Consider the following 27,593-nt stretch of genomic DNA (forward strand, 5'->3'; position numbering starts at 1 on the left):
TCTGCTCCCCCCCCCTTTCCCCTTTCCCTCCGCTTAGGCGAGAAAGCAGCAAGCGCACAAAGCCCGGAGCTGCTCCCCGCTCCGTGCATGTGCTTTAGTTTGTGCGCGAGTGTGTGCGAGCGCGTGTGTGCGAGTGTGTGTGCGTGTGTGTGTGTGCGAGTGGCGTTTCTTGTTCTCTTGCAGGGTACAATGTTAAAAAGCCACCGCTAGTCGCCCCCAGTGCTCCTACTCTCTGGGTCTTTTTGTCTCTAGTGCAGATTAAACGTCACGTCCGCACTTGAACTTGAATTTTATCCCATTGTACAGAGGCAGCCCCAGCCATAGAGAGACAGAGCGCTCCCAGAGAACCAGGACTCCGCCATCTTCACATTGCAATATATAATAGTAATAGCCAGCACCAGCCCAGCTGCACTGGGGGCTTCCTTCCTTCCAGTCCCAGTGCCAGGCGAGGGGGGAAGAGTGCAAAGTGGTGCAGGAGCACTGGCAATCCAAAAGCACCAGGGCAAAGCAGTGCCACTTGAGCTGGGAAAGAGGAGACACAGTTTTGGCTACCCCTTTTCAAAAAAAATCTCTCTATATATCTACCCAGCAAGGGTCAATCTCTGAAAAACATTTTTTTTGGCATTTTTTTTTTTTTTTGTGTGTGGGCAATCCCAATTCAAGTACTTTTTTTTTTTTATATTCCTGCTTTTTTCTTTTTTTTTCTTTTTTTTTTCTTTTTTCTTTTTTTCTTTTTTTCTTTTTTTTTTCCTTTTTTTTTTTTTTTTTTTTTTTTTTTTTAACCCTCCTGGTGGAAAAGCGCACTTGCCAATTTGCCAAGCACTCTGGAAAGAGGGAAAGAGAAAAGTGTCACTGGCGGTGCATATCCTCCTAAGTTCAAGAAGAGATTTGGAAGTCCAAGTGGCAGAAGCGGTGGAGAAAAGACAGTGTGTGAAAGAGAGAGGAAAAAAGAGCGAGAAAGCTTTTCCTGATGATGATGATTTTTAATTGAGAGGAGATCCCATCCAGTGCACCACAGCAGCGACAAAAAGGAGGTGTTATTTTTTTTTTCTTTTAATTTTTATTTTTTTGAAAGAAGAAGAACTCGGTAAAGAAGAAGAAGAAGAAAGAGGAAAAAAAAAGAGGAGGAGGATCGGCCCCCAACACATCCCCCCAGACCAGTGCAGCTCTCCAGGCGATGCCAGTGTAAATGCCAGGGCAATGTCCCGTCGCAAGCAGGGAAACCCGCAGCACTTGTCACAAAGAGAGATTATCACACGTAAGTTTGAACTTGGAACCAGATCGAGCCGAAATCAAGGAGCAAAATTAGGGAAGGGGAGGAAGCGGGCTTGGGGGGGGGGGGGGGGATAGGGGGGGGCTCCAGGAGAAACCAAAGCTAGTAAATGACTTCAGAGAGAGGGAGAGGAGAAGGGAATTAAAGAGGGGAGGGGGGTGTGCGGCTAGGGGGGATGGGCTGGGGGTGGAGGGGGGGGAGAAGCCCGAAGTTTTGCCGTGCGTTTGCAGCGGTGCGGAGGTGAGGCGGGCGGGCGGGCAGCGCCGAGCGGTGCCGAGCGGAGCGGGGGAAAGGCGCTGCCGGCGGGGGGCGGCGGGGGGCTCCCCCCGAGGGACGCGGGGCCGTGCCGGGCCGTGCCGGGCCGTACCGGGCCGTAGGGGCTCCGCAGCTCGCCCCCGGCCCCGCTCCTCGCTCCCCGCACCGGGGTTGCAAAGCGGAGCGCTGGGAAAAGTTGGCCGGGAGCCTGGCATCGGCGTGACAGCCGGGGCTGGTGGGGGGGGGGGTGGCGAGGGATGCGGGGGGAGTTCGGGGAGGATCAAGGTGGGCAGCGGGGCCGGGGAGGGGTGTGGGGGGAAGAGGAGAGGCCGGGGGATTTGATGGGAAGCACATGGAGGCGGTGGGCCGGCCGAGAGGCAGGCGCCGAGCCCCCCGGTGCGGGGCAGGTAGATGGGCAGGATGCAGCCCCAGGTGCAGTGGAGGGGGGTCCCCGTCCTGCAAAAGGCGGGGGGAGGCACGACGGGCTCGGCTGGGGCTAGAGGCAGGGCAGGGGGTGCAGAGGAGCCGGGGGAAGGCGGGGGTGCCTGCTGGGGAGTGGAGGGGGGGTGCAGAGAGGAGAGCCGAGGCGGCGGAGGGGGCACGAAACGCGGGCCGGGCGGCGGGGCAGCAGCGGGGGCTGCACTTTGCCGAAGCTCCCATTGTGAAATGCAAACACACATCACCACCCTCCCCCCCCCCCCCCCAAAAAAAAAAGATAAATCGGAGGAAGGGAAGGAGCCCCCCGCCCCCCCACCCCCCCCAGCATCCCCCCTCTCCTCCCAGCTCCCACCCTACACCCTACAGAGGGGCGAGCGGGCGGCTGTAGGCAGAGCCGGGGCAGGTCTCCCCAAAACCGGGCACCCCTCTCTGAGCTCCCGGGGCCTCGTCCACGGCTGAAGGGGGGTCTCCGGCTGAGGACCCCCCCAGCACTCCCCGCTGCTCCTCCGCCACTGGGCCGCGGGGACAACCGGGGGAGGGGGGGGTCCTGCACTTCCCCCCGAAAGCATCGGACCCGCTCGAGGTGGGGGGTGTTAGGAAAGCAGAGCAAGCCTTGGGGAGGTTGTTGGGGGGAGCGGAGGCCGGTTTGAGGCCCCGCACCCCACCGGGGAGGCCGGCCGGACCCCCCCCCCCCCCCCCGACGTGTCCGCAAGTTGCTGTGCTGCGGGGGGCGGCGGCGCGCACGGAGCCAGCCCCGGGCTGAGCCTGAGCCGCGGCGGATCCGAATATTTATGTTCCGATTTTAAAGAATTTAAATAAATAAATAAAATATTCCCCCGGCTTCTCTCCCCTCCCCTGAAAGCCAAGAATAGGAGCCATCTGCCAGGAGCATTTGGTGCTTGCGAGCTCCTCTCTTTCTTTGTTACCGGTGATAAATTTCTGTTTGTAAGATTTCCTCGCGACCCGATGTATATATACCTATATAATTTTTCCACTTCCCGGGAGATTTTTTGTTTGTTTGTTTTCATAGGTGAGGGTTTTGGGGAAACGGTGCGAGTCCCGAAATTTCAATTTCTTTCGCTCTTTCTGTCTTTCCTTTTTTTTTTTTTTTTTTGGTGTGCTCCTTTATTTTTTTAACCCGTTCCTCCCCCCCCTCTCCCCCCTCCCCCCGAGCCCATCAGCTGGTGGAACACTGGAACACAAATGAAGATGCATCTGGTATTCAGCTCTCTTTCTGGGGGGTTTGTTTTTAATTCATTGTTATTTGGGAGCCAGATTTGCATCACCATAAAAGGTGGATTCCCCCCCCACACACTCCCTCTTCATTAATTGCATTTTTGTTTTTAATCATCCAGTTCAGAAAACGCGTTTCCCTTTTTCTTGGTGCTCCCCCCCCCAACCCCCCCAATTTCTTATTTTTTAAGAAAAAGCATCAACAACCTGAACCCTCTCTAAATCGCCCTGTGCAATTTCTCCTACTTCTTTTCTGTCTCAGTTGTGAGGAGATGTGGGGTGTTGAAAGGGGGGTGTGCGGAAAATCTGGTTTGTTGCGCACGTCTGAATTTGTTTCAAGGGGTGAAACATTTCTTTTCTTGCTGCTGTTTCTGCTGGGGGGGGGGGGGGAGGTGGGGTGGAGGAGAGAGCCAGGTAGGTTTGTTCTTCCAATTTGATCTCCTTTTCCGATCGCTTTACTTGAAAGTAAATAATGAGGCAGGAGAGCATTAAAAGGTGCTGAGGAGCTGCGTGTACAATGGGTTTAGCGGGGAGGCTGGGGAGGAATGGAGAGCAGAGCGGTACGCAGCTTCCCTCCCTCCCCTCTTGTATTTATCTATCTCTCCATCCTGAGGAAGCTGGCGGAGAAATCAGGCTGCATACTGAACAGTGGCAGAAAAAAATGAAGGTATCCAGGGGAGGAGGGGATGGGAGCCGGGGGGGCTGCGGCTGGGGCTGGGGTTGGGGCTGGGGGGAGCAGGAAGCGCAGGCATTTTAGCGCACAGGCGCTGAGCCTCAGCTGCAGGCGTGCAGGAGGGGGGCTTGCCATCCCCGCACTTCTCGGGAAGGTGTCATTCGTGGGGGCAAAGCAGCCAGCAGACCGGCCTCTGCGAGGGGGAGTTGGGAAAGTAGCAGGCAGCGGAATAGGAAACCAAAACACTTGCAACAAAATAAACCCAGCCCCAAGCCAAGCCCCCAAAGCTGGGATGAATTGGTGCTGTTTCCTGAAATCTTGCATTTATGTCATGTTTAGCTTGGGCTTTTTTTTTTTTTTTTTTTTCTTTTTTTTTTCCCCTCTCCCTCTTTGGCATCTGTCAGGAGAGTTGCATCTCAGGATGGATTGGAGGTCTGTGCCAGGCAAAGAAAGAGAGATAGGGAGAGAGATGAGGAGAGAGAGAAAGAGAAGGGTTTTCTGACACCGCTCAGCTGGAGTTTATTGGGTTTCATGCTCTTGGTATTCAGAGAAACGTTTAGATCCTGAGTGTAAGACAAACAAACAAACACAAAAAGCAGAGAGGCTGCAACGTAGCCGTGCTCCAGAGTTTCAGTGTCTCATTTGCACAGTGGTCTTTAAAGCTGCAAAACTGAGTGGCCTGTTTGTCCTTGCCAGGCTCGCCCAGGCAGCCTTGTAATAGATGCATGTGCAGCACAAAAAGGGGAGACACACGTGGGGAGAAAAGAGCAGCTCTGGACCTCTCCTCAGTGATGGTGGACAGAACAAACTTGGTAGCTGAGCTCCCTTAAATGGGTGGACAAAGCAAAAGAGGCAATTAGGTAGAGAAAGAGGAAACTGAGCTGTAGAGCTGCTCTGTGCAAAGAAACGTTAGTTTGGTTTGATTCAAATTGCTGATTTTCCAGCTTAAGATCTTCTTTTTTTAACTTGAGAAATCTGCTTTCAGACTAGCCCTGCATTTTGCATTTGAAGGAAATGCGAAAAATGAGAGCATGTGAAAAGCTCACTGATAGCAGTTTTGCAGAAGGCGGCAAAGCAAGAACGTTTCTGCAGGGCAGCAGCAAAGGCTGGGAGGGAAAGGCAGAGTGAAATCATACAATGATTTCCACCTGGAGGTGGAGAGCCAGGTTTCCCAAGAAGGCTCTTCAATACCTGGTCAACAGGTTCCCTAGGAAGAGTAATAATTTCCTATACCATTTTGTATTTGTATGTAGTCATTAGAAATAATAATGAAAAACACTAGGATTTTTTGCATGTCAAAGTTTTGCAGATTGCTTCAAGGAGCTTCTCTTAAAATGCATTTAGATTCAGTGCAATTAATACACTTTTTTCACAGAAAAAACCCACACCAATGTAATTAACTCTCATGCAAAGAGAACATAAGCTGTGACTGAAGATTTAGAGAGGAAATTATTTTGGAGATGGCTGACTTTTTCATAATACCCGCACAGTTGTGCACAGAAAAGCCTAACGCGTTTTTGAAAGACATTACATGTGTCGGCTTTAAATAGGACAGGAAAAAAAAAAAGAGGTTGCGTGCGGTTGATTTCCAGGTTGCTTTTCATTTGGATATATTTATATCTGACATGTAAGATGAAAAAAATACTGGCATATTTTCATAGTTTCAGGTGTTTAAAAATATTTTTGAAAAACTGATGCGGAGTAACTAGATTGTGGATCCTGATTGTTTTGTCCTTTTTGCTTGATGTGCTCAGTGGCTTAAATAGATGTACAGCGGGTGAGAAATCATTTTGCATTTTTTCGCTGGTCGGCAGATGCAGAGCATATTTTGTCAGGCTTATTTAAATATTGAGAAATAAAGTCTTAAAGCTTTTACAACCTGGCTGCCTTCAAGCAGGAACGGTTGGAGCCCTTGTCTTGTGCAGAATGGATGCTCCTCCGCAGAACAAAGGGTTGTCTTGTGGCATATATGACAATAATTATGACTTAGAGGAGTGTGCGCTCACACAAGTACAAATTATTGATATCAGTTACCGACTTCGGTTGACACCTCCTCGGCAAGTCTTCCTCGGGCCGAGCTCGCAAACCTTTTCGGTCAACCAAACGCTTCGCACAGCTCGCCGACTTCCCTTCCCCGTTTCCTATCTCGATCGCTTTGCTCTCCGCGCTGTTTGTTGATAGAAAAGACTTTCCAAAATAAACTTTGCTGGCTCGCAGTTGCCTCGCAGGGCTGCCTGGTGCCCCGGCCGCAAGTGGCGGCTGCTGACGACTAGGGGGAGCTCGCAGCCCGTCTGATGCGGGGACGGCGCCGGCCCCGCCGCCGCCGCTGCTGCGCGGGATGCTCAGCCCTGGGAAATAGCAGCCGGAGCTCAGGCACTTCACGGCGCTGCAAAATGTTTGCAGTGTAAAGTTGTAGTATCGATTTTCATGCGAAGATCTATAGAGCGCTAGCTGAGAGGGGGGCTGCGAGCGAGGCAGATCTATTTTTAGCTAAAGCGCGGCTGATTAATTGACTCGGGCGGACAGGAGTTTTTAATTAAAATTAGTTTTTAACAATGCTTTTTATTGCCAGCGTACAGTGTTTAAATTCTCAATTTGTTGTCAGATAGCGATCGGGGTAATGATACTTGAACACGAGCGAGTCTCCGTGCGTCTGGGGGAAGCCCACGTAGATGCGCTTGCTTGTTTCAGCAGACGTGAACACCGAGAGAAAGAGAGCTGGGGTCCTGGGAGAAGGTGTGCACGGCAATAAGGTGGACACATGCACGCACCATTTGGGGTTGCTTACATGCCAGAAAGCCACATGTGCCCCTGCCGAGAGGATCTGCTGTTGGATAGTTCACCGTACTTTGATCCTCTCAGGTCCTTATAACAAAAAACCCTGCAGCTCCTGCAAAAGAAAATAAGCATTTCTTTCCTGAAGAAATAAACACAAATCCATGTATGTCATGTAGAAGTTGCAGCTTGCAGGCTGCTCCACTGAGCTTGTGCTCTTCTCCGCTTGTCTGATTGCCCGCCATAGACAGACTTTAGCGGGACGCTTTCTTGCCCAAACATATAATTTTGCGGCGTACGCATGGGAAGCTTTGATCGCTGGATGTCAGGGTAGAAGGTTTACTTCACCCAATATGAGAAAGTCATCAAATCATGGTATTGTTAACGTATCATAAGCGTATTTTTATTTTTAGGGCTCAATATGGGCATGAAGGTTATCCCAAGACAGGAAAGCACGCTTTCTTCTAACCTGAAAGAGAAATAAATTAGGTCAGACGAAAGATCAGGGCTGTCGCCAACTGTAAAAAAACCTTTCACTCTTGGGTAGAGGGGGACAGCAATTTATATGATGATTTCTCTACTTCATTTAGTGTTTGAATCAAGCTCGTTGGAAGCATATACACAGCAGCCAGCTCATTTGACAGACCTGTAACATGAAGAGCACGGTGCCTCGGCCTCTGGTGAGGCAAACGTTCCCCAGCTATAGGGAAAACTTGCCTTTCTCCCCTCCCCAGACTCCTCAAACTTTGCTGATTGCTGCTTCGTGTCTATTCCACAACTGCTAACTTTTGCTAAGAGGAACGAGAACCCTGCTCCCCTTCTCCCTAGTGCCTCTGCCCCCGGCGCACGCACACACACATGCACGCACACGCTCCCCTTCTTCCCTCTGCCTCCCACCCGTCCCGCTCGCAAAAGCTGAAGCCCATCAGCAAAGTCTCTCCGTGGAGTCACGCTGCACCAAAATGGCTCTTCGCCTCCTTGCCCGAGCATTTCCTCCTCTTGGTTGCTGTTCAGTGGGGCAGCGGTTTCTTCAGGGCTGCTCCACGCACCGCGTTGCAGATGTCGGTAACATTTGGTCTTGGTAGCCTCAAGAGAAAGCGCGTGGAAAAATAAACGGTGGCTGGGCTTACCGCCTGCTTTAAAGTTAGTGATGCCGTAAAAGCACTTGGTGAAGTATCAGCATTGGCTGTAGATAGATTTATATATGTGTGTCTTTCTAATGAGGGAGGGAAAAGGCATCAATAACAGTGCACATTGATAAATGTGTGATTCATTCAGCTGCTCCTACTACAGCACCTTCCTCTTTTGTGTTTATTTACTTTCTTAAATTGTATCTGGGCAGGCTGCACACCGTTCCTCTGCACCCACGACTGCAAGCCTCAAAGGCAGTTGTGTGTTCAGCTCCTGAACATCAGTTAAATTTGCCTGCTGCTCTAGCTCCTGAAAAGCTGTTGCCTGCTCGATACTGTAGACCTTTGCTGAAGCTTTAAGTAGCAGCTTCCCCCCCCCCCCCTTTTTTTTTTCTTCTCAAGGAATATATAAAAAATGCCTAAAGCAGGCTATTCGAAAACAAATTAAAGCAGAGGGACACACTTCATGCGTTGCAGGCACGCGCCAGTAGAAGGGGGTTAGAAGAATATCATCATTTTACTGGCAAAAGTGACACCAGATCGGGGATTTGATTAATGGTGCAGCATTCACAGGGACTTAGTTCTGTATTTTTGACATATGCAAGTCTTTTGTGTAGTTGCCTCAGTGCAAGAAATTCCCTTTTTTTTTTTTCTTTTTTTTTTTTTTTTTCCTGGAGCAGTTGATAATTTGTGTGTGTGCTGGATATGCCCAAGGTACTTTCCAAAGACTAAGCACTAGACAGCACAGTATAAAAAAGGAATCCAAACTTAAGGGAAAGGAAAAAAACACTGGTTTACTTAACTTTTTTATGACCCCTTTTACTAAGCCACTGGAATAAGCCATAAATTCGCTGAATGTTATAATGAATATGCTTCAATGAGAGCAAAAAAAAGGCTTAAGAAAATTGTATATGAGCAACAGTGTTCCATACACAATTGAGGAGCAGTCTCTTTTGAGACCGATATTTATAAAAAAGAACAGAGTTGTCGTGTGTTTAATATGCGTTCAAAACTAATTACTTAATTTTGATCATGCCTTTTAAATCTTTGGGTAAGAATCCGTGCTTCAAATCTCCTTTTCTAAGCCAGTTAAAAGCCTGTACCAAAATACCGCTCCTTCTGCTTTTGTGGCACGGAGCGCTCCTTTCTCTCCTTGGTTGTCGTTTAGTTTTAAATAAAACAAATCTATTCACTTGGGAACAAAGCATGCTTTTATATCCCATCATCACATTCCATTTTATCTGCGGAGATTTACAGCTTCTGCAGTCTATAGAAGAGCCTATGCATTTTACGCTCTCAAAAGCAGTAAATATTTTTTTATGAACGTACAGTTTACTTAAGGGGAGACACGCCACTCCCTTCTTTAACACTGTGCATAGTTCCTGGTGAAATAACATCTGACGAGTGCTTGAGATCCAAGCAGATCCTTGGATATTCTTGGCTTTTGTTCCGTTTGGGTTCTGCGAGGTTGCCGTGCCTTGTTTTTCCCAGTCCCCGAGGTCCTGCCCGGCTCTTTACGCCCGCGGCCGGACTTTCTCCGTCTCAGGTGCGAACGGGGGTTTGTGCGGCTTTCCGAGAGCCTGGGGCCACTTCTGCGGGAGGCGGCCGAGCTGGGCGCTGCGGGGGTGTCCAGCACCTCGCCGCCGCGCGGGGTTTGCGGGACGCCCCCCATGGCCTTCCCCCAAGCTGCTGGGATCTCGCCTGCCGCGGGCAGGTGCCCCCCGGCCACTCCTCGCCGCGCTGCGCTGCGCTCTGGCACGGCACGGCACGGCTCTCCGGCACAGCACGGCTGCCCGGCATGGCACAGCTCTCCGGCACGGCACGGCACGGCTCGGCACGGCACGGCACGGCACGGTACGGCACGGCACAGACCCGCCGCAACTCGAGCCGCCTTTTGTGCGCTTTGCATTGCGCCCTGAGACGCACTTGAAAAGTAGCGCAGAGCTGCCGGCCCGTCCGTTTCTGGGGCTTCCCCATCACGTCGTCGCCTCTTTCGGTCAACTCTGCCTCACACTTATTTATTTATTTATTTATTAAACACTGTACCAATAATTGCTGCTCAGTCCTCAGAACAATTAAAAATGGATGGCAGACAAGCGGTGCCTCGGACCGCCGAGTGCAATGCTGATGCAACATGCGGGCACAAACTAAACCCCGCACCTTGCGGCTGCAGGGGGGAACCGGGAGCAGGTTACTGATAAACTTCGAGGGCGAGGAGCTGCACAGCCTGCTTTGAGTGGCCATGGGCTTTGCGCAGCAAGGATCCTAACACCGATTGCTGCGATAACCCAGCTCGAGTGCACGCGATCCGAGCTATTTCCGCTAAGTATGTTGATGTTACAGTAAATGTGACATGTGGGTGTTGATGGAAGGGACATCGTTTTCAGGCCTGCTTTGGGCAACACCCTGACAAGCAAGTCACTTATTTGTGCTCACTCCTGAACTGGGCTGAGCTCCTGGCTGTGCCTCCAAGGCAGTGGTGGCTGTGTGCAGGGAGTGGGGCCGGGCCCCTCATGCCAGGGCATGCAGGCGAGTGGCTTCCCTGGTCTGGGTGTGACAATTCGGGCAGCCCCAGCTTGTCCTGAGGGTTACCCTGGGCTCAGCATGGGCTAAGGTAATGGCAGGGTAGGCAGAGCACCTGCAGCTCTTCCCCGAACCCCCCAGCATCCATTTGTGACCCCGCTGCTGAAACAGAAGGCGGCAAGGAAGTTCAACGCGCAACGCTTCAGTCCTGTGCCAAAGTACTCCCTCTTCCTCCTTTCTCTGCCTCCCTTTGACACTGTGGGAGTGGAAAAATAAGGAAGAGAATAGGTGGACAACTTTTTGATTCCTTTGCACCTTTCATTCAGCAGTGCAATAAAAGAACAAGAAAATAAATCACCAGTATCTGGACCCGGCCTCATCCAAAGCCCACAGACAAGCATCTACAGTCTTGTCTTTTGAGGCCTTTGAGATGATTTTGAGTAATAGACTTTTCTACTATTAATGGGCATGATTTTGAGACATTTGACAAGCAGAAAGTACTTAGCATGTGCATTTGCTTTAATATTGGGCATAAGAGTATTGTTTGCATGGGGCGCATATGGTGTAATGATGTCACCACGCAGAAAGAAGAGTGCTGGTGGTTTTGCGACAGTGCCTTTGTGGAATTAGGAAAATTGTCCACTGCACTGTAGGCAGCCAGAGAGCTTTGAGATGCTTCTAAGGGCATTGAAGCTGTCCAGCAGCAAGTGTAATGCCTTGCAAAGCAAATGATTTAGCTTGTCCAGCTGCATTAATTTTATGAAGCCATCAAATGACAGCAGTGTCACTGATGTGCCCATAGATCACCCATCCCCGACTCACTGTGCTTCCTCAGAAGGTGGTGCAGGGCTGTTTTGAGGAGTCTCTGGGTACACCTCAACACACCTGGGAGAACCAGGGCATGAGTCCTGGCTGGAAATAGATTGTTTGCATTTTTTTTTTCCTTTTCCCACGTAAGACAGAGGAGATGTTTTCCATTCTCCTTTTTTGTTTGGCTTGATTCTTCCTTCTTAAAAAAAATAAAATAATAATTTTAGATAAATACTCAGGAGGAAACACCCTCCTTCCCCCAAACCCAGCTACCAACAAACAGAAATAAAACCACAGAGTTAAATTCAAATAATGTGAAGCGACTCATTTGAAACCCACAGACACAAGTGGAGTCAGAACTTTAGATTGAGACTGGCCTAAATTGCCCTATTGGTATTAAAGGACTCCTTAAACAGCATAAGATCTTGGCTGTTGTATTAACTAGGCGTGACCCGATGCGTTATGGGCTGGACTTCCAGGCTTTTTTCTCTTTTCCTTTGTGGGTTTTAAATCTCTCCTGTAATGTTACTTGAATGTAGGTTTTTAATGGCTTAATTGAGTTGTCAATAGGAAGCCTTTTCTTTTCTTGTTCTTTTTTTTTTTTTTTTTAATTCAGTTTAAAAAAAAATGCAAATTGACATGGATAAAATGCATTTGAAGATCTATTCAGTATTTTGTTTTTCACTCTTTTATGTCTGTTTTCCATGTCCTGAAAAAGGGATTGTAATATAGCTTCTGCATTGTTGGGTATACGACTGGTCTCCTGCTTGATGATTTATTAAGCTAAAATCAGAAATAGAGTCAAGTAAAAAAACCTTTTGAGAGTTTGAAACCCAATTACTACTGATCATGAGGGCTCAGCGTACCAAGAAAACGAAAAGCTGATTTTCGGTAATGTGGTGACTGCCAAAATATGAAGGAATACCAGATGTTATTTTAAAAAAGTGCCATTGCAGAGTCCTTGGAAAGAGAGAGTGAGAGAGTGTAAGTGAATAGGCATATGTGGATTTAACTAATATTCAAATGAACTGTAGAGCTGAAAGGAAAGAATTCTCAACAGTTTAGCTGCTAAAACCTCCTTCATGTTTCCAGAGACGCATGGTCAGAACCCTTATCAAATGCAGCACTTTTGCTACATTTTCTGAAGAGCGCAATTTAAATCACAGGGAAAGAAAAAAAAGTCCTCACATCAAAAAAGATAATAAAGTTGAGACCTGTTCTTTTCTTTTTATTTGTTATATATATGCCAAAATTCTGCCTTTGTAGTTTGAGAGACAGACTTTAATCTGAAAGCTTTACAGGATTGTTATGTGAAACTCGTAACGAGCATTTTCCTCCTCTGCAACCTTTTCTTCTTCCGACCCTTGGTTCAGTTCCTGTTTTCATGTTGTCTTTTCCAGCTCTTTGTCCCATCTCCCATGTGTGTATATGTGTGTGTGTATGTCCCTGTGTGTATGTGTTTTTTTTTAATATTTTGACACTCTGCTCCCCCTTAATAGGAATTCTTCCTAGAAATAGTGTGCACACTTCTAAAGGACCCTTTTCACAGTCCTTTTCTTTTGGCTCTAAAATGATGTATATGTAATTGGTAATTAAAGGTGCAAGCTCTCTTCAATATAAACAATATTGCTCAATGTTAGATCATTAAAGGGAACCGCAGCACTAAATAATTACCTTTTGCATTGTGACACACTCTTCACAGACATCCGCTCTCTTCCCGGCAGTCCCTGTTCAGCGCAGGGTTATGGTTGCATTTTCACTGAGGCAAGGAGGCATCTTTTCATAATATAAATTGGTGAATTAATTACATAGTATTGTCTTCAAACTCCTTTTAAACTTAGATTAAGGGGAAAAAAGTAATTACTGGTTTTCAGAACTAGTATTATGCTGTGTATTTGGTAACCTTGGGGTGAGTTAGGAAACCAAAGCCTTTCTGTGCCTATCGTCTGCTCCAGCAGGATGGGTCGTGCTCAGGCACTTCTCTGGGGCATCAGTCCTTTTCCTGCTGCTGCTGGTGCTGCTGCTCCCTATTTTGCTGTTAGAGAGCTCTGATGCAACTTGTAATACAGCTGGTAGATACACTAATCAATTATTTATTCTGGAAGAGGAAAACGGGGACGATTCTTTTTCTAAACTGTCTTTTTCGAGGCTCAGCCAGTTTTTGCTGCCAAGTAATACATTTCACCTTCTAGCTCTTGTTCTTGTTTTTTTTTTTTTTTTTTTTTTTTTTTGTGTGTGTGTGTTGTGTTTTGTTTTTCAATTTGCTGAAGAACGGGACAAAACTCCTTTTGATTTCGGCCAGGAGGAAAATCCAGATCTGGATTATGACATCTGTTTATCTCAGTCTCACTTCTCTGAGATAGTTGTGTAACTCCCTTTCCCCAGGAAAACCATAAGCAATCCACTCAGGCCAGTAAAGAACATTTCTCCTACTATTCCTTTAATCCTGATACGATTAGAGGTCTCACTCCCTGATTTACATACTGTTAGTTCCTCTGTTTTGTTCAGCCCAAATCCTATAGTCCTTGCAGAGGCAAAACAGCCTTAGGCAAAAGTCAGTGGAGATTTTGCCCAAGTAAAGACCAAGGTTTGTATGATTTGGCAGTTACACAGCAGAACAAGAGAAAATAAAACAAAATCCAAGTTTTGCCCCAGAAATGGATTGTGATCCACAATTATTTTATAATGTAACAATTACCTTCAAAATACCCATTAAAAATGCACTGTGCCTTATTAATTGTGACATGAGAAATTATTTATTCCTTAGAAACTGATTCAGGTCACTCAGAAATGCTTTCAGGGTCTTTTGGGGCTAATGGTATGGAGTCCATCCGGTCCATAGGCACGATTTATACCAAAAACTTTTATTAACCTATACAGCAACTGCAGAGGTATTTGGCATCAGGAAAATGAGTGGAAGATTTCGGGCTCAGCCAATATTCCTGTACATTAAAAAGTGCTTTACTCTCTTTCCTACTGTACACACTTTTGAACCCCTTCAGCTTCTCATGATACCGCATCCTTCTTACCTTACTCTTTGCTGTATCTTGTACTGATGGGAGGATATTTAATCTTGCTGGTATCTTTGTAAGGGGAAAGGGTGGTGGCACTAATTTTGTGTGCCACCAGAGCCTGATCCTGCTTGCCTAGGGCACTTGAGCACTTCCCTCGCTGCTTTTCCCCTCTCTCTGAAATCAAAGGAGAGATTTGGGTGCATAAGATTTGCTGGATGGGGCCTTGGCCAGATGGCTGGGAGATGCAGTGGGAATGAGAAGGTGGGATAAAAAGAGAGAAACTGTTTCAGAAAGTGACTCGGGGCTTGAACGTTTGCAAAATGGCTCTTTGCTGATCTCCTTACAGTGCTGGCAGCAGTGGGAAGGAGCTGTCAGGAAAGCTATGCCAGGTCAGCCTTTCCATTTTGTTTCAGGCAGGCTTGGTTGCAAAATATATTGAAATCATTCTGGGAGAATGGAAAAGCTGAAAAATGAAAGAAAGATCTAATCAGGCTTGGCTTCTTTTGGGTGCGGGGGGAGGCTGGGCCTCTTGTGATGCATCCTTCGGAGTCTGTGAACATTCAAAGCAATCTCTTTCTCTTCTCCCCTTGTCCCTTTCCTCCCTCTTTCTCCTTGTCCATGTAAAGCAGAGGCTGACCATGTGGAACCGGCACTCGCCGACGAGGATGAGAGCCTGGCAATAGCAGAGCCGGGTGGCATCAGCATCGCCGCAGGCGGGACAGACCCCGACTTATTAACCTGTGGACAGTGTCAGATGAACTTCCCGCTGGGAGACATCTTGGTTTTTATAGAGCACAAGAGAAAACAGTGCAATGGCACTGGTGGTGTCTGCTATGAAAAGAGCATGGATAAGAGCAGCCCTCCCCCCTCCTCACGCGCCGAGCTCAGGAAAGTGTCAGAGCCAGTGGAAATCGGGATCCAAGTCACACCCGATGAAGAAGACCGTCTTCTCACGCCTACAAAAGGAATTTGCCCCAAGCAGGAGAACATTGCAGGTACAGCATGTTTTACACTCAATCAACTGCCTAGGTAATCTTTTAACGAGAGCCCTCTAGAAAGTGCCATGAAACCATGAAACAGAGGCTTCAGTCACAGGTTTTTATACGAGCCATCAGCCTGGAGGGCCCTCGAGGCTATGGGGGGCAAAGAGGGGGGATGCTCAGCAGGGCTGCCCACCCCTTGTCTGGTTCAGCACAGCTCTCTGTGCAGGGCCAGTTCTCTCAGACTGGGGACTCTCGATCCCCTGGGAGAGCCAAGGGACAGCGTGCACACATAAGAAAAAGCAGAAGTTTGGGGGCAGAGAAGCCATTTCAGGAGCGTCCTTAAGCAGGTAGCAGCGGTGGAGGACTCTGGTGAGATGCTCAGTTCAGTCCAGTTCAGATACACTTCGTAACATGCAGACCCACCACGAAGGATAAAATCCTTCTGAAGTCAGTGGCAAAATCCACTTCCACTGACTTCAGCTGGGGTAGATTTCAGCTTCCTGACCTGAATTACTGACTGTGCTGCCTGTCCTGGGTCTCTGCAGAAGGCTGGAGTTGGGTGGGGGACACCGCCATTCACACACAAACTCAAAATGAGCTTTTGAAAGAGGGGACGAACACGAGCTGGCCCAGATGAGCAGATAGCAGGCATTTCTTTTTCCTAACCCCCTCAGATGTGGTGCAGTTAACATTTACTCAGCAGACCCCCCCAGCTCAGTGGTGGGCAGGCAAGCGCTGGCATCCACCTGGGTGAGCTGCTGTGAAATGGCTTCTGCAGAGCGCGGTGTGGGGCAGCTTCCGGCGTGCAGGGCGTTTCTTCTCTCTGCAGCGCAGCGCACGCTGCTCACCATGGTGAAAGGAAGGGCTGTGTTCCCTGCTAGTCAGTGTGTTTTTCATGTTACACAGCAGGATCTTCCCTCAAACTGCCCTTTATGTTCAAATCAGCTGCATCCCGTACCAGTGGCAAGTTGTCATTGCTGCCACTAGATGATTTCTCTAGGAATTGTCCTACAGGATTAGATCTGACAGTCCACAGTCCTGTCTGTAGTAGAGGTGTTCCCATGAAGGGTTTACCAGAAGACTGGTACTAGGCTCCTATCTTTACAATTAAAACTTTAGCATTTCCCCTTTTTATCACTGGAGGTGTCTGAGTCACTCTCCAGCACCTTTGGTGGGCTTGGCCATCATATAAATGAACACGAAGGCTTTGAACTGCTGCAGTCTTCAGATCTCCTTCAGACCTTTAAGACAGGGCATATGCCACACACGACTACCTTGTTTTTCAGGAGTCTGTAAGGGTGCAGTCACCATCTTGACATGGGGCAGCTGGTGGCTTTGTGGGGCGATAGCAGTGACAGCTGCTGTTGTAGCATTTTAAGCATCCCTACTGTAAGACCTGACTCTATTCTTACCCTATTCTTTTGAAGCTCTGAATTCATTTCCTGGCAGAGACGACTCCCTCATGGTGTATCAGCTTTCTGAGGGCTAGGTTTGATGGGAGCAGAAGAGAAGTGTTCAAGAGCTTCTCTTCCTGTCTGCTGAAGGCCTCCTGAATGGTGCTGAGCACTCTCAACAGCACAAGCTGATGGTGCTCAGCCCCTTCCAGAGGGTGCCCAGTGCTTTGTGAAGTTACTTCAGGAGACCTACACTGCAGTTGTACTCCAGATCTCCTCTTTTACAAACCCATGCCCAAGCTCAGTCCATAACAAAGTACTCCAATGGCTACATTCAGCTCAGAGGGTGCCGTCCCATCCCAGCTTCTGGGGGTCAGCATCAATATAACCAGTGCTTTTGCCATACAGAAAATCTGCTGGGGGAGAGGGTGGAGGTTATGTTCATATGTGGAAAAGGCATTAAAAAAAATTAAAAGCCAATCTGGAGCACCTAATCTCTTTCAGACTAAACTGAATATCAAATGAAAATATGTAGGAAAGATTTTGCATTGCGAAAAATAAAAGGGTTTATCATTTGATTGGCATTTTCTCAGCAGTGCATGGAGATAGGGACATCCACTAAATAGTGCAGTAATAATGCTTTCTCAATTAGGAGCCCAGCTCTGAGATAAAAAGGTGCAGTGTCCTTCCATATTTTTTTTTAATAGCAGCGGATAGTTTTCAATAGTAGGATAAAAGCCTCACATTACAGCCATGGAGGGTAGCCATGAAAAACCCACAGAAGTCATTCACTGGAAAGGCTTTAGTGGGATATACCAAACCCCTTATTTATATTTCAATAGAAAGGCTTTCTGCATTAGCCAAGAAAATCAGAATCTGCATTTAACATTAAAGGTATTTCCCAGTGAGCGGCTGTAGAGCATTGTTGTTAGATTTGTTAAAAAAAGAGACTAAATACGATTTCATAAAAGGGAAACTTAATCTCTAAGGCAGCTTTCTCCCACCCCGCCACCCCCTCCCTTTATTTTTTTATTTTTTTGGTAATAATGCAACAGCCTACAGTATTTTTACTTTATATGTGACGAAAGATATTCTTAGCCTTTCTGTACTGCGACAGGAAGAATGAATTTCTTTATTCCACCAAGAAATATGTAAAATAATCCCTTAGAAGTATGGGGAGATATGTTTGTTCAAAGCATTTAAAATGTTATTTTAATCAAAGGCACAAAACACTCTACATGCTGTGTCAGCTAAAGGAGACCATTACATTTTAACAGCAAATCATGCTCTTTTTCCCCTCCTAGCCAAGCCCCCCCTCTTTGAAAATAACTTTTTTTTTTTTTTTTATTAAATAAAAAGGCGAAAAAGATTAAAGAATGAAAAAACTTCAGTGGCTCAAATGTATAAAGTAATTTAATATGGTGGAAGCATTAATTATTTTAGCTTAATTGAATTCTGAGGACTGCAGTAGTTGCATTTTTGTAGACAAGCTCTGTTTATTATTTCTTTGTGTAGATTAACAGTAAAGGAAACATAGATAACTTTCAGTTATTTATTGTAAAATAAATGTGTCAATTCATGTGTAAAGCAAGCTGTTCAAAGATAATTGAGTCTTTATATTTGAAGAGGGAAACCAGAAATCACCCACTCGCCACTCCAGCTCCCTGAAATATGCTGCCACCGCTGCTGCCCTCAAATAGGTTTCAGCTACTCTCCTTGATCTTGTGTTATTTTTGTAGACCTTCTTATTTGGTCAAAATGATTTGTGCGGCCTTCTGCTGCGTGACTAAGCCACAAAATGTTACAGCTTCCCAGAGCTGAGCGTAGCGAGGGTACATCAGGCGCTGAGCTCAGCTCTACCCCTTGCACCTTTCTCCCCTCTGGGTGTGCGGGTGCTTCATGTGGTACGCTGGGATGCAGTGTCTCACCAAGAATTAACCCCAATTCAGAGTGCTCTGGAGTTTTGAGGTCTTTCCTTCTCTCTTTCTTTTTGCTTTTCTTTCTTTATTTATTGGGAACTCTGCTTTCTCTGGTCACTGAATCCCTCCTGACCACATAACAGACCTTGTGCCGCTTAAAGGGAGTCAGGTAGAGCTCGGGAATCTGCAAGAATTTGCATGCATGCAATGCAAATCTCCAACTGACATTTCTAGATTTCAGTAGAGACAAAGCAACTTTATCTCCGCAATCAGCTTTTAAAGACCTTCTGATAATGAACTCTGTAATCTTTCCCGGACTTGTAACTTGCAAATCCAAGCTTTTCAAGGCGCTTTCATTTAGTTACCACTGTCCGTAAGGTATGTGGTAACATGTTAGCTGCCACTTGTGAGGACGTGACTTGCTTAGGAGCAGTTTGTCCTGTAAAGGCTTTTTTTTTTTTTTTTTTTTTTTTTTTTTTTTTCAAATTGGCTGACCTGTTTGAAAAGCAGTTCTGCCTCTCATACAGAGGGTGTGATAGTATCAAGCAGATGTACCAGATTATTGCAGAGCAAAACAAAGCAAGGCCAATGAATTAGCTAGGAGTTATCAGCCACCGCTTCTTTCATTTCACCAGTGGCAGGTATTCTGAAAATGTTTGACCACAGATGTATCTTGTACCTCTTTTTAGCTTTCATATTCGTGAGATCTTGGGCATGACCAGGTGACCAGTCCTCACTAAAGAAGGACCTTGAGAGGTGCCTCCTGCTATCCTTTGACTGTTGGTATCTCCTGTCTTCCTCTCAGCCCTGCTGGGCTTGCTGGCTGCCAGTTTTTTTTCTTCAGTCAGGCTCTGTGAAATGGTGTAGATTAAAGAAAAAGTACCAATTGTCTTGTTTTTAACATTGGATAGTTTCAGAGAACTTTGGCAGAATGTCTAGGAGCAGCTAAACTGTCAGAGCAGGGGTCCTCTGCTAGTCAGGAACCACTTTTACCAGATCTTCTCCCTTTTCTGTGCTTTGGGCAGTGTACCCTCACAGACACATAATGACACCAGCAGCAGAAGTTCATTAAGACAGAGCAGTTAATTTCTGCAAAGACGGTGCAAGGAAAGGGAAGGGGGTTGATTTGAATTCCTCATTCATCCCGCCAATGCTGGGCTCCATGCATTATGTACTTGAACTAGATGTGCATCATGAAAAAAGGCTCCCTGTCAGAGGCAGGATTTAACTGCAACCCCTGCTCCATGAATGTTCATTTCAGGCTTTTGAATGGTAAAACTGCCAGTGAGAGAAACTAAATAACTTGCATGTGCTGGAAGCCAGAGATAAACACCGCCGCAGGTTGCCATGAAATAGGCTATTTGATATATTTAGAATTGTTATTTTTCTCCAAATTAAGATTAGTTAAATCCATGTGTGTTGTGTGAGTGATTGTTAACTCAATGGCATGGATTATCCTTTTTTCAAATCATGACAGCTAATTATTATTGCTGTCTACCCTGAGACATTCACTTACAATGTACCATTATGGACCCGTGCACCCATATTAACTATAGGACTCACGACAGCCATCGTGATGCCTTCACATGCGAGGGAAGGAAACCACAAACTGAAAGAAACCCGAGGCTGATGGTGGCGATGTTGGGCAGGTTGGCAAGAAGTGTCTTGAGCATTGCAGAACATGGGGCCATCCTCTGGGCTCTGCTCCCCTTCCCAGGGCTGCTGTGGAGCTGGGTCCTGCTTCCAGCACCTCTCCAGGCTGGTGGGTCCAGCAGGAGTGACCTGCCAAAGCCAGGCAAGAAAAAATGCCATGCAGAGAAGACAAGGCTTCCAGAAGCGTGTGGTAACAGCGCCTGAGAAACCTGGGCTGCAGCTGAAATACCCTTTGCGAGGCTTTTCCAGGCTTGTTCCTTCCCTCGTGCCTGCCAGGCGTTCCCTGGTGGCAGAGGAGTTACCTGGCCTCCTCCTCCTCCTCCACTGCTGCTGCTCTATCGGGTGTTTAGCAACGTGTTTTGCTAATTGGTGCCTCTGAGCAGCACAGGGGACGCTGTGGGGCGGGGGTGTGAGAAGGCGTAAGCCGCAGCAGGGCTCGCAGTGGGTTAATGAGCAAGCCTCCTGCAAGCCTCCTGCCCGCGGGGACCTCGGCTGAGGTCCTGCCTTGGGTGGCAGGGAGGAAAACAAGCCGGGTGATCTCACCCACAGCCCTGCTTGCGCCAGGGGCATGTCAGGGGAGCCTGGCTCTCCTCCGGGGCCCCCCTGCCCAGGTGCAGGCCTGATGGCGCTGGCTGCCCTCCCCCTGTTTTGGCTTCCAGGCGTGTGTTTGAAGCATGACGAGGGGCCGCCAAAATGTTGACGGCTTAAAGTTGTCAGGCTGCTGGTGAAGCCAGGGTGGGGACCGCCATGGGGCCTTCCCTTGGCACTGGCACCGAGGCAGGGGCCAGCCTGAGGGGCCCTGTCAGCCATGAGCTCGTGTGTGTGGTGGGGTGGGGAGTGGAGGCTTTCTGGGGGTACGTGACTCCTTGTGGGGGATCCTCTAGGGGCACCCAAGTTGGCAGCCCCTGTCCCTGCTGTGTCCGCTGGACAGCAGTGGGTTGGTGGGGAGGGACAGCCAGGGCAGGATGGGAGGAAGGAAGGGGAAAGGGAAATATGGCTGGAGGCAGCCCAGCAGCCTGCGTGGAGTCGTGCCAGCACCACTGGTCACATGTGTGTCCCCGTAAGGCTCTCACCTCACAGGCAGTCCTGTGAATGGGGGAACTGCCCCATCACAGCCCCTCCGGATCAGGGACATGGCTGCCTGGCACTGCACAGCGTCTCCTGCACAGGCACCGGTGAGCAGGGCACTAATCTGGGGAATAGTTAAAGGTGAGAAACCTGCTTATTACGAAACCCTTTTTTCCCCTTGCTTGAACTCCACCGCACCCATGTGGCACTGCTCCAGCGCTGTCTTCTCATCTTCTCAGCCGCAGTTGCTCGGTGGCCCCTGGGGCCGCCGGCCGCTCTCCCTGACGTTTGTCACTGCGGGGCCACCAGCCACGTCCTGCCTGGGGTCCAGACCCACCAGGCACCAGGGCTGGCAGAGGCTTTCCCGGCATCTGTGACAGTCAAGTGTGAAATTAATCACATCGAGCTTTAAAAACAGACTAAGAAAAAGTGTTGAGGAATATTATGCCCTCAATTCTCCCTGCCAGTTTGTTTTCTTTTTTTTTTTTTTTTTTTTTTTTTTTTGCTCCTTTCACCATCCTGTTTTTCAAAGTTATTGTCTGCTTTCTGTGCACGGTTAGGTGAACTCCCACGAGCAGGGATGGTGAGTAACGGTACAGCAGGAGACTGGCTGCCCACAAGAGCCCAGCCAGCACCATTCCGCCCTGGTTTCACCTGGATTAACTGCCCTGAAACTGGTGGTGCGATACCTTCTGATTTGGTGGAAAGTCTCCGCATTTATTCAGAGGTAGAGCCCAGTCAAAATGTCACCCAACAAAGTGTCTTTTTGTTTTTGTTTGGGACTTCTTGTGAAATTACTTGGGCCATGTGTGGGAGACCAGAAACCGTGTGTATATCTTTGATTATCATTAGTATGGAAAGATTGGTAGATTTTTAGAAAACACTAATGGTAAATGATGAAATGGCACTGGTCAGCCAGTCATTAGTCATTTTTCCTGACAATTTTGCCAAGAACTGTTAGAAGGAAAGAAAAAGTAGTGCCTAATAATCATATAGACTGCTTTGGCATTTGTTTTGATTTGACTAATAATAATAGGCTTATGTGCTCAGTGGTGTATTGACTGCAAGAAAGGAGCTTGCTTGATTTTTCAGGGGAATTTTGCAGTGAAACCTTGCAAGCGGAAAGTCAGTTGCATGGAAGTACTGTAAAACAGAAAAGCTCCTGTATAGATACAAAAAGTTGCTGGTACTCTCCTGTGGTGAATAAACACATACAGGCACAGAAATGATTCCTTTGCTTCAGCAGGACAGAAGTGCTGCTATAGCATGAGGTAGCCTCCCTTCGTGCCTTTCCATAGATTGTTTTTCTTTCTCAACCCATGTTTGAAGTGCACTGCCTATACACACAGTGACCAAATCGGCTGTGACATAAAGGCTGAACCCTTCTTTTTTTCTTTTTCTTTTTTTTTTTTTCTCAGAGTAAAACATTTTTCTATCATAACTGGAGAGAAAAAACTGTGAAGTAATTATACTTTTTGTACAAGACAGGTTTGGATTTCTACATCATGTCATGTAACTTGAGAGGGCATATAGATTTGGGTCTGAGTTTCAGCTCTGGCTTCTGTGGCCAAGTAGGAAGATGGGAGTGTAGAGGGTGAGAAACAGAGGAGAGAGGCCAGGTATAGAAATAAAACTGCATTTCTCTGTGGATGACACTAGAAGTCTGGAGAAACTAGTAGCTCTGGGCTGGGGAGATGTGTGCGTTCGCTCCAGCAAGAGCATCATTTTCAGCATGGCTCCTTCTCCCCGTTCCCTCCCACCCTCCAAATGGTAATTGGTGGGCTGTGCAGTATAAATGTTTTTTTTCTTTTTTTTTTTAAAAAAAAAAAGTGGGTGGGTGGGGTATCTAGGGATTTGGTGTCTAAGCTCAGGAGTTAAGCCGGAAATCCCAGAGATGTAATGAAAACAAAACGGACTTTTCACTCGCGCTGTGGCATTCTGGCAGTGAGAACGCTTTCGTGAGCCAATGTTTTCATTGTAGGTTTTCTCGAGAGAAGTAGTGGAAACGAATCGTTAACCCCTTAACAGGAATAAATGCGGTTGCTGCAGCAGGGAAAGGAGAGCTTTCTTGGCTCTCAGTTGCCACGTTGGAGAGCTTGGGGGTGTGTGTACATTTGTGTGTAGTGGGGAAGGTGGGGTAGATACCGCTTGTAAGAAGTTTAATAATCTTAATGGCAGATGTGAAGTGGTTACTTAGCGGTTGTTGTTTTTTCCTCTTTGCATGTATGCCTTTGCAGAAAGATTCAAGCACGATCAGCACAAACCACCGTTAAGCCCAACAGCTCTTAAACTCGCTCCTGCTTGCTCCTCTGTTCTGGCATTTGGTAGTGTATTTCTTGAGCGAGACAGGGGGGACACTGCTTGCTGGTCCCTCAGCAGGATCATAAAAGCTGCAGATGGAAAAGACCTACCAAGTAGCAGATTCCAGCTTTCTTGGAAAGTGGAAGCACAGGATGTGTGTGTGTCACAGGCGCGTTACGTATATAGCTTTAAACGTCCAGCAGCTTGGACGGCATTCAGCATTACAGCAGTAAGCCCCTTCATTAAAAATAAGGGAGTTTGGGGAGGAAGGGAGGTGGGAGTGATTAATCTAATTTAACTTAACAGCCACTTTTGGTGAAGGGATTGTGTATCCCTGTCCTCCATGCTCTGATTAGGCTGCATTTTATTTTGATATTTTATTTCACCTTTTGATCATGGCTGGCACTTACCATATTTCTCTCTCCACTCTCTCATTAGGGTATTTTATCTGCGCGTATTCTTGCAAGCAGCATACAGCATCAGCCCCCTGCTCTAAAGCTAAAGAGCATCTCGTCTACCCTTTAACATCTTGGAAGAGCAATTAAAATCATTATACACCTTCTTCCCGCTGCCCTAGATCCTCCGGTCCAGCCCCTGCATGCAGGTTCTGGGACTCGTGGTGCTATGCAGACTTTGGACGTAATTGCATAGCTTCTGCAAGGGGCTGTGTCTCTGCAGCTGACCTTGCTCAGCTCGTCTGGCCTCTGAGTAGATGTTTGCCTTCTTTCTTTCCACTTTGACAGCTCCCCCCTCTGTGCTCCATCCCCTCGCTCTGCCCCAGCCCACTCCTTGTCTGCTCATGCTGGGAAAGCACCGCATCGGAAAGGTATTTGTGACTGAAACTGCCTGTGCAATAAGCAGAGGCAGAGCAGAGTGTCGGCTCTCCTATACTACCCTGTTTGAAGGTGGGGAAAATAAGAAAGGAAAAAGATGCTGCTGAATAAATGATGGTTCTACATTTTTTTTTATACCACACTGCTTTCCTAACGGCCATTTAAACAAGGTGGAGTGGTGGGGTAGGAGAGAACAAGACAAGACTGCAGACAAGGATTGAACGGCCCTGTTCTTCTTTTAAGACATTTATTATTTTCAGAGTCAAACCTGTAGCCAGCTAATATAACTGTGAAAGTCTCCTTTGAATTATTGGCAAGGCGCTCTGAAGTCTTCTATAGTAGCTGATGTACTTGCGTGCAGGCAAGATCCTGATCTGAATTTAGCACCTACTTGTTATATTTTCTTTATTAAAACAACTCCTGGCTCATTTTTTTGTTTTCAATACCCGCTTTCCGTTTCCCGTTTTCTAGAGTGCCCTATTACTAGCTCATAAAAAAAAAAAAAAAAGTTAGAAACTGAAGGGAAGTTTCCTGAGCAAGAAGGAATTTTTTTTTTTTTTTTTTTCTCCCTATGGCTTGGCCAGGAGCCAACCTGTCTTTCAACAAGTAGAGAGCCATTCCAAGTTGAAATTTATAGAGCAGAGTCCAGGTTCAAGGGCTGGAGCCCGCCAACAGCTCCAGCCTCTTTGTTACTGATTAATTCTGCAAGCAGTTCAGCTGGTTTGCTCACTTCTGCCTCCTCTTCACAGCATCGCATCGCTTCCGAGGCGGCTGCTGCTGCTTCCCCCTCCTCCGCTTTTCAGCAGCGATTTCCCCCTTCCCTGTAGAGCACCCCCTCCCAAATTCATTTTAACCCATGCAATCCAAATTGTACCACATCAGCTTTATGGTAAAATTAAAAAATGCTTTCCCTCTGCCTTTTTTTTTTTTTTTTTTCCTTCCCTACAGCTAATTTTAAACGTCTGGAGCTTCCCATTTCACTTCAGCTCATATTAACGATTGCTTCTTGGCATCGTTTGGAACCAAAGTTCCCAGGTTTTAATTAGTTTACTCAAATGCACGCAGCGGGGCAAAATAGTTTCTTTCAGCTTTACCTGCAAAGGATGTTTCCTGTCTCAGCGAGGGGGTTTCCCTCGTGGAGGGATTTGAAAGGCAGAAGTTTTCAAGTGGTCTCAATATGGGGCCCCACAAGAGTGAGTGTGGGAGGTGAGAGGGAGAAACAGCAGGAAGAGAAAAGGAGAAAATAATAAAAAAAAGAGTTTGGGAAAGTACCTTAAAACGAGGATGGTCCCAATCCTGCAACAAGCCCGATGTCAAATCGTAACCTTATTGGCATCAGTGGGGGTTTTGCCACTGGCTTCAGTGAAGGCAGGATTTCATCCTTCGCCTGCTCCAAGCTGTAGGTATGCAAACAGTCCTCTTGCATTCAGCGGGATTACTGATGTGCAGAAAGTTAAGCATGTCTGTAAGCGTTGGCAGGATTAAGATCTGTGCTGGTATTTTCAGACCAAGTGAAATGCATGTGGGAGGTTTTTAAAGAAGAAAGTGCATGGGAGTTTTAAAAAAGGAGAGTATAGCTGAGCCTGCCATTTTTAAGTGCCTTGGGGAAAAACCTGGGTTGCTATTAAAAATATCGGAGGACTAATGTGTTACTAATTGTGACACAATTAACTTCTTTAAAGTATTCGATTGCAAGTCCCGAGAAAATAAAAAGATGAAGATGAATAGCTAGGAATTCAGGCCTGTGTTTCAGTTCAAACATTTCTCTTTTATTAAGTAGAAAGAAAAGCAAGCCAAGAGGTTCACTTTACTGTGCATCTTGGTTATTCTGCTCCTGGAAGTCTACTTTTAAGTAGGTTATTTAAAGAATTAAAAATGAACAACAACAAAGAAAAGAAGCTCAAACCCAGTAGCTGTCTGAGACCCCTATATGTGGCTTTACCGCAGAGCTCTTAAATTCTTGTTTAAACATTTCTCCAAAGCTGTTACTCAGGAAATAAAAATGTGTGTTGTTTGTCTATAGCAGATTAAAAGTTTACCTTTAATGTGACAGCTTCTCAAATCTAGTGTCGGAAACATGCCTCTATTTTATGGTATTATGAAACAGGTCTGGACCAGAAACAATATATTTAACTAAGAGAGAACGAGATAGAATTTGTGGGTTTCTTTTTTTTTCTCTTTAATGGTTTATAACCAGAGACCTTTTCTGTATCTGTCTGTGAAACTTTTGTGCAGACAAATGGCAAGCACATGTAAGCCAAACTTTGAAATTTAAACAGTTAACCTTAAAAATCTTAAGTTCAGCAAAATGCAACCTTTCTAGTCTATAGACAACTCTTTGTAATGATCTGGCAGAGGAATCTAAAGTGTATTTTTTTTTTCAAAACATTCATAATTTCGGCGCTGGAAAACTGAAACGCACACGAGCTCTGAGAAGGCTCTCACATCTGCCTCAGCCTGTGCGCCGATTCCCTGGGGTCTCATTTATAACAATCTAACAAGATAGAATCTGCCTTTGAGTATCAGTAAATATGGCTAAAGATCACAAAACTGTACTCATAATTGTTCAAGACTAAAAGGCAGAATATAGTGTGTGATTAATGTTTATGGTGCAGGGCCTCTTTGTGAAAAGAAGATAAAGCAGTAAACCCCAAAACCTCCTAAAAAAAAAAACAAACACCAAAACCAAGCCCCCTCTCCATCCCCCTTGGACTACACCGCAGAATCCTTCCTTTTTTTTTGCAAAGTTTATCATTTCAGAAGATGCGCTTTATTTTTGATTTTGAAGTTGATGGAGGATGCCCGATTGGAGCTGTTTCTTGGAAGAGATGCATGATGCACTTTTCTGTTAGCAGCTCTAGTACACAGGGCGGAGGACGTGTTAGCTGGCCACCAGCAACACCCGCCCGTCACCCCTCAGGTCACGGGTTTTGACAGTGCATTGCCTTGGGCTGGCTTCAACCTCACTCTGTCTGTCCTGTGGTTGAGGAAATATGCCCTCAATCCTCACTGCTCCCAATCTAACAATTAATGTCCATCAGAAACAGTTAAGCAGAGGGAAGTTATGGGTGCAGCGGTGCTGGAAGGACTGGTGAGCTGGATGAGGTCTCCATTAGTGCTGGAGCTCTGCTCAGGCTGTTTTTTTTTTTTTTTGGGGGGGGGGGTCAATGGGCAGCTGGTAGCAGCCTACCCAGGTGGGGAGCTGCACCGGCATGCAGCTGCCCTCACTCCCTCCCCTGTGGGAACTCCTATTGTCTTTGCTGTTGGGAGACTTCCCCGCTGTCTGGAAAGGTTTATTTTTTGAACGATAGCGGGTGG

General features: G+C 47.0%; 1 protein-coding gene across 7 annotated transcripts in view; it reads left to right on the forward strand.

Annotated features, from left to right (window-relative positions):
* The first annotated feature begins 472 nt into the window (after positions 1 to 472).
* BCL11B (BCL11 transcription factor B) overlaps positions 473 to 27,593 on the forward strand; it is a 96,091-nt gene continuing 68,970 nt past the window's right edge. For 2 of the 7 annotated variants that reach the window (XM_068682799.1, XM_068682804.1), the window contains exons 1-2: positions 473 to 1,258; positions 14,751 to 15,119. In XM_068682799.1, the coding sequence (XP_068538900.1) occupies positions 1,201 to 1,258; positions 14,751 to 15,119 (427 nt within the window). In that variant the 5' untranslated portion in view covers positions 473 to 1,200. Of the gene's footprint in view, positions 1,259 to 3,601; positions 3,867 to 14,750; positions 15,120 to 27,593 lie in introns of those variants that run through there. The other 5 variants (XM_068682800.1, XM_068682805.1, XM_068682802.1 and 2 more) reach the window with 4 other exon arrangements.

This window comes from Anas acuta, chromosome 5, assembly GCF_963932015.1.
Source record: "Anas acuta chromosome 5, bAnaAcu1.1, whole genome shotgun sequence".
Lineage (NCBI taxonomy): Eukaryota > Metazoa > Chordata > Aves > Anseriformes > Anatidae > Anas > Anas acuta.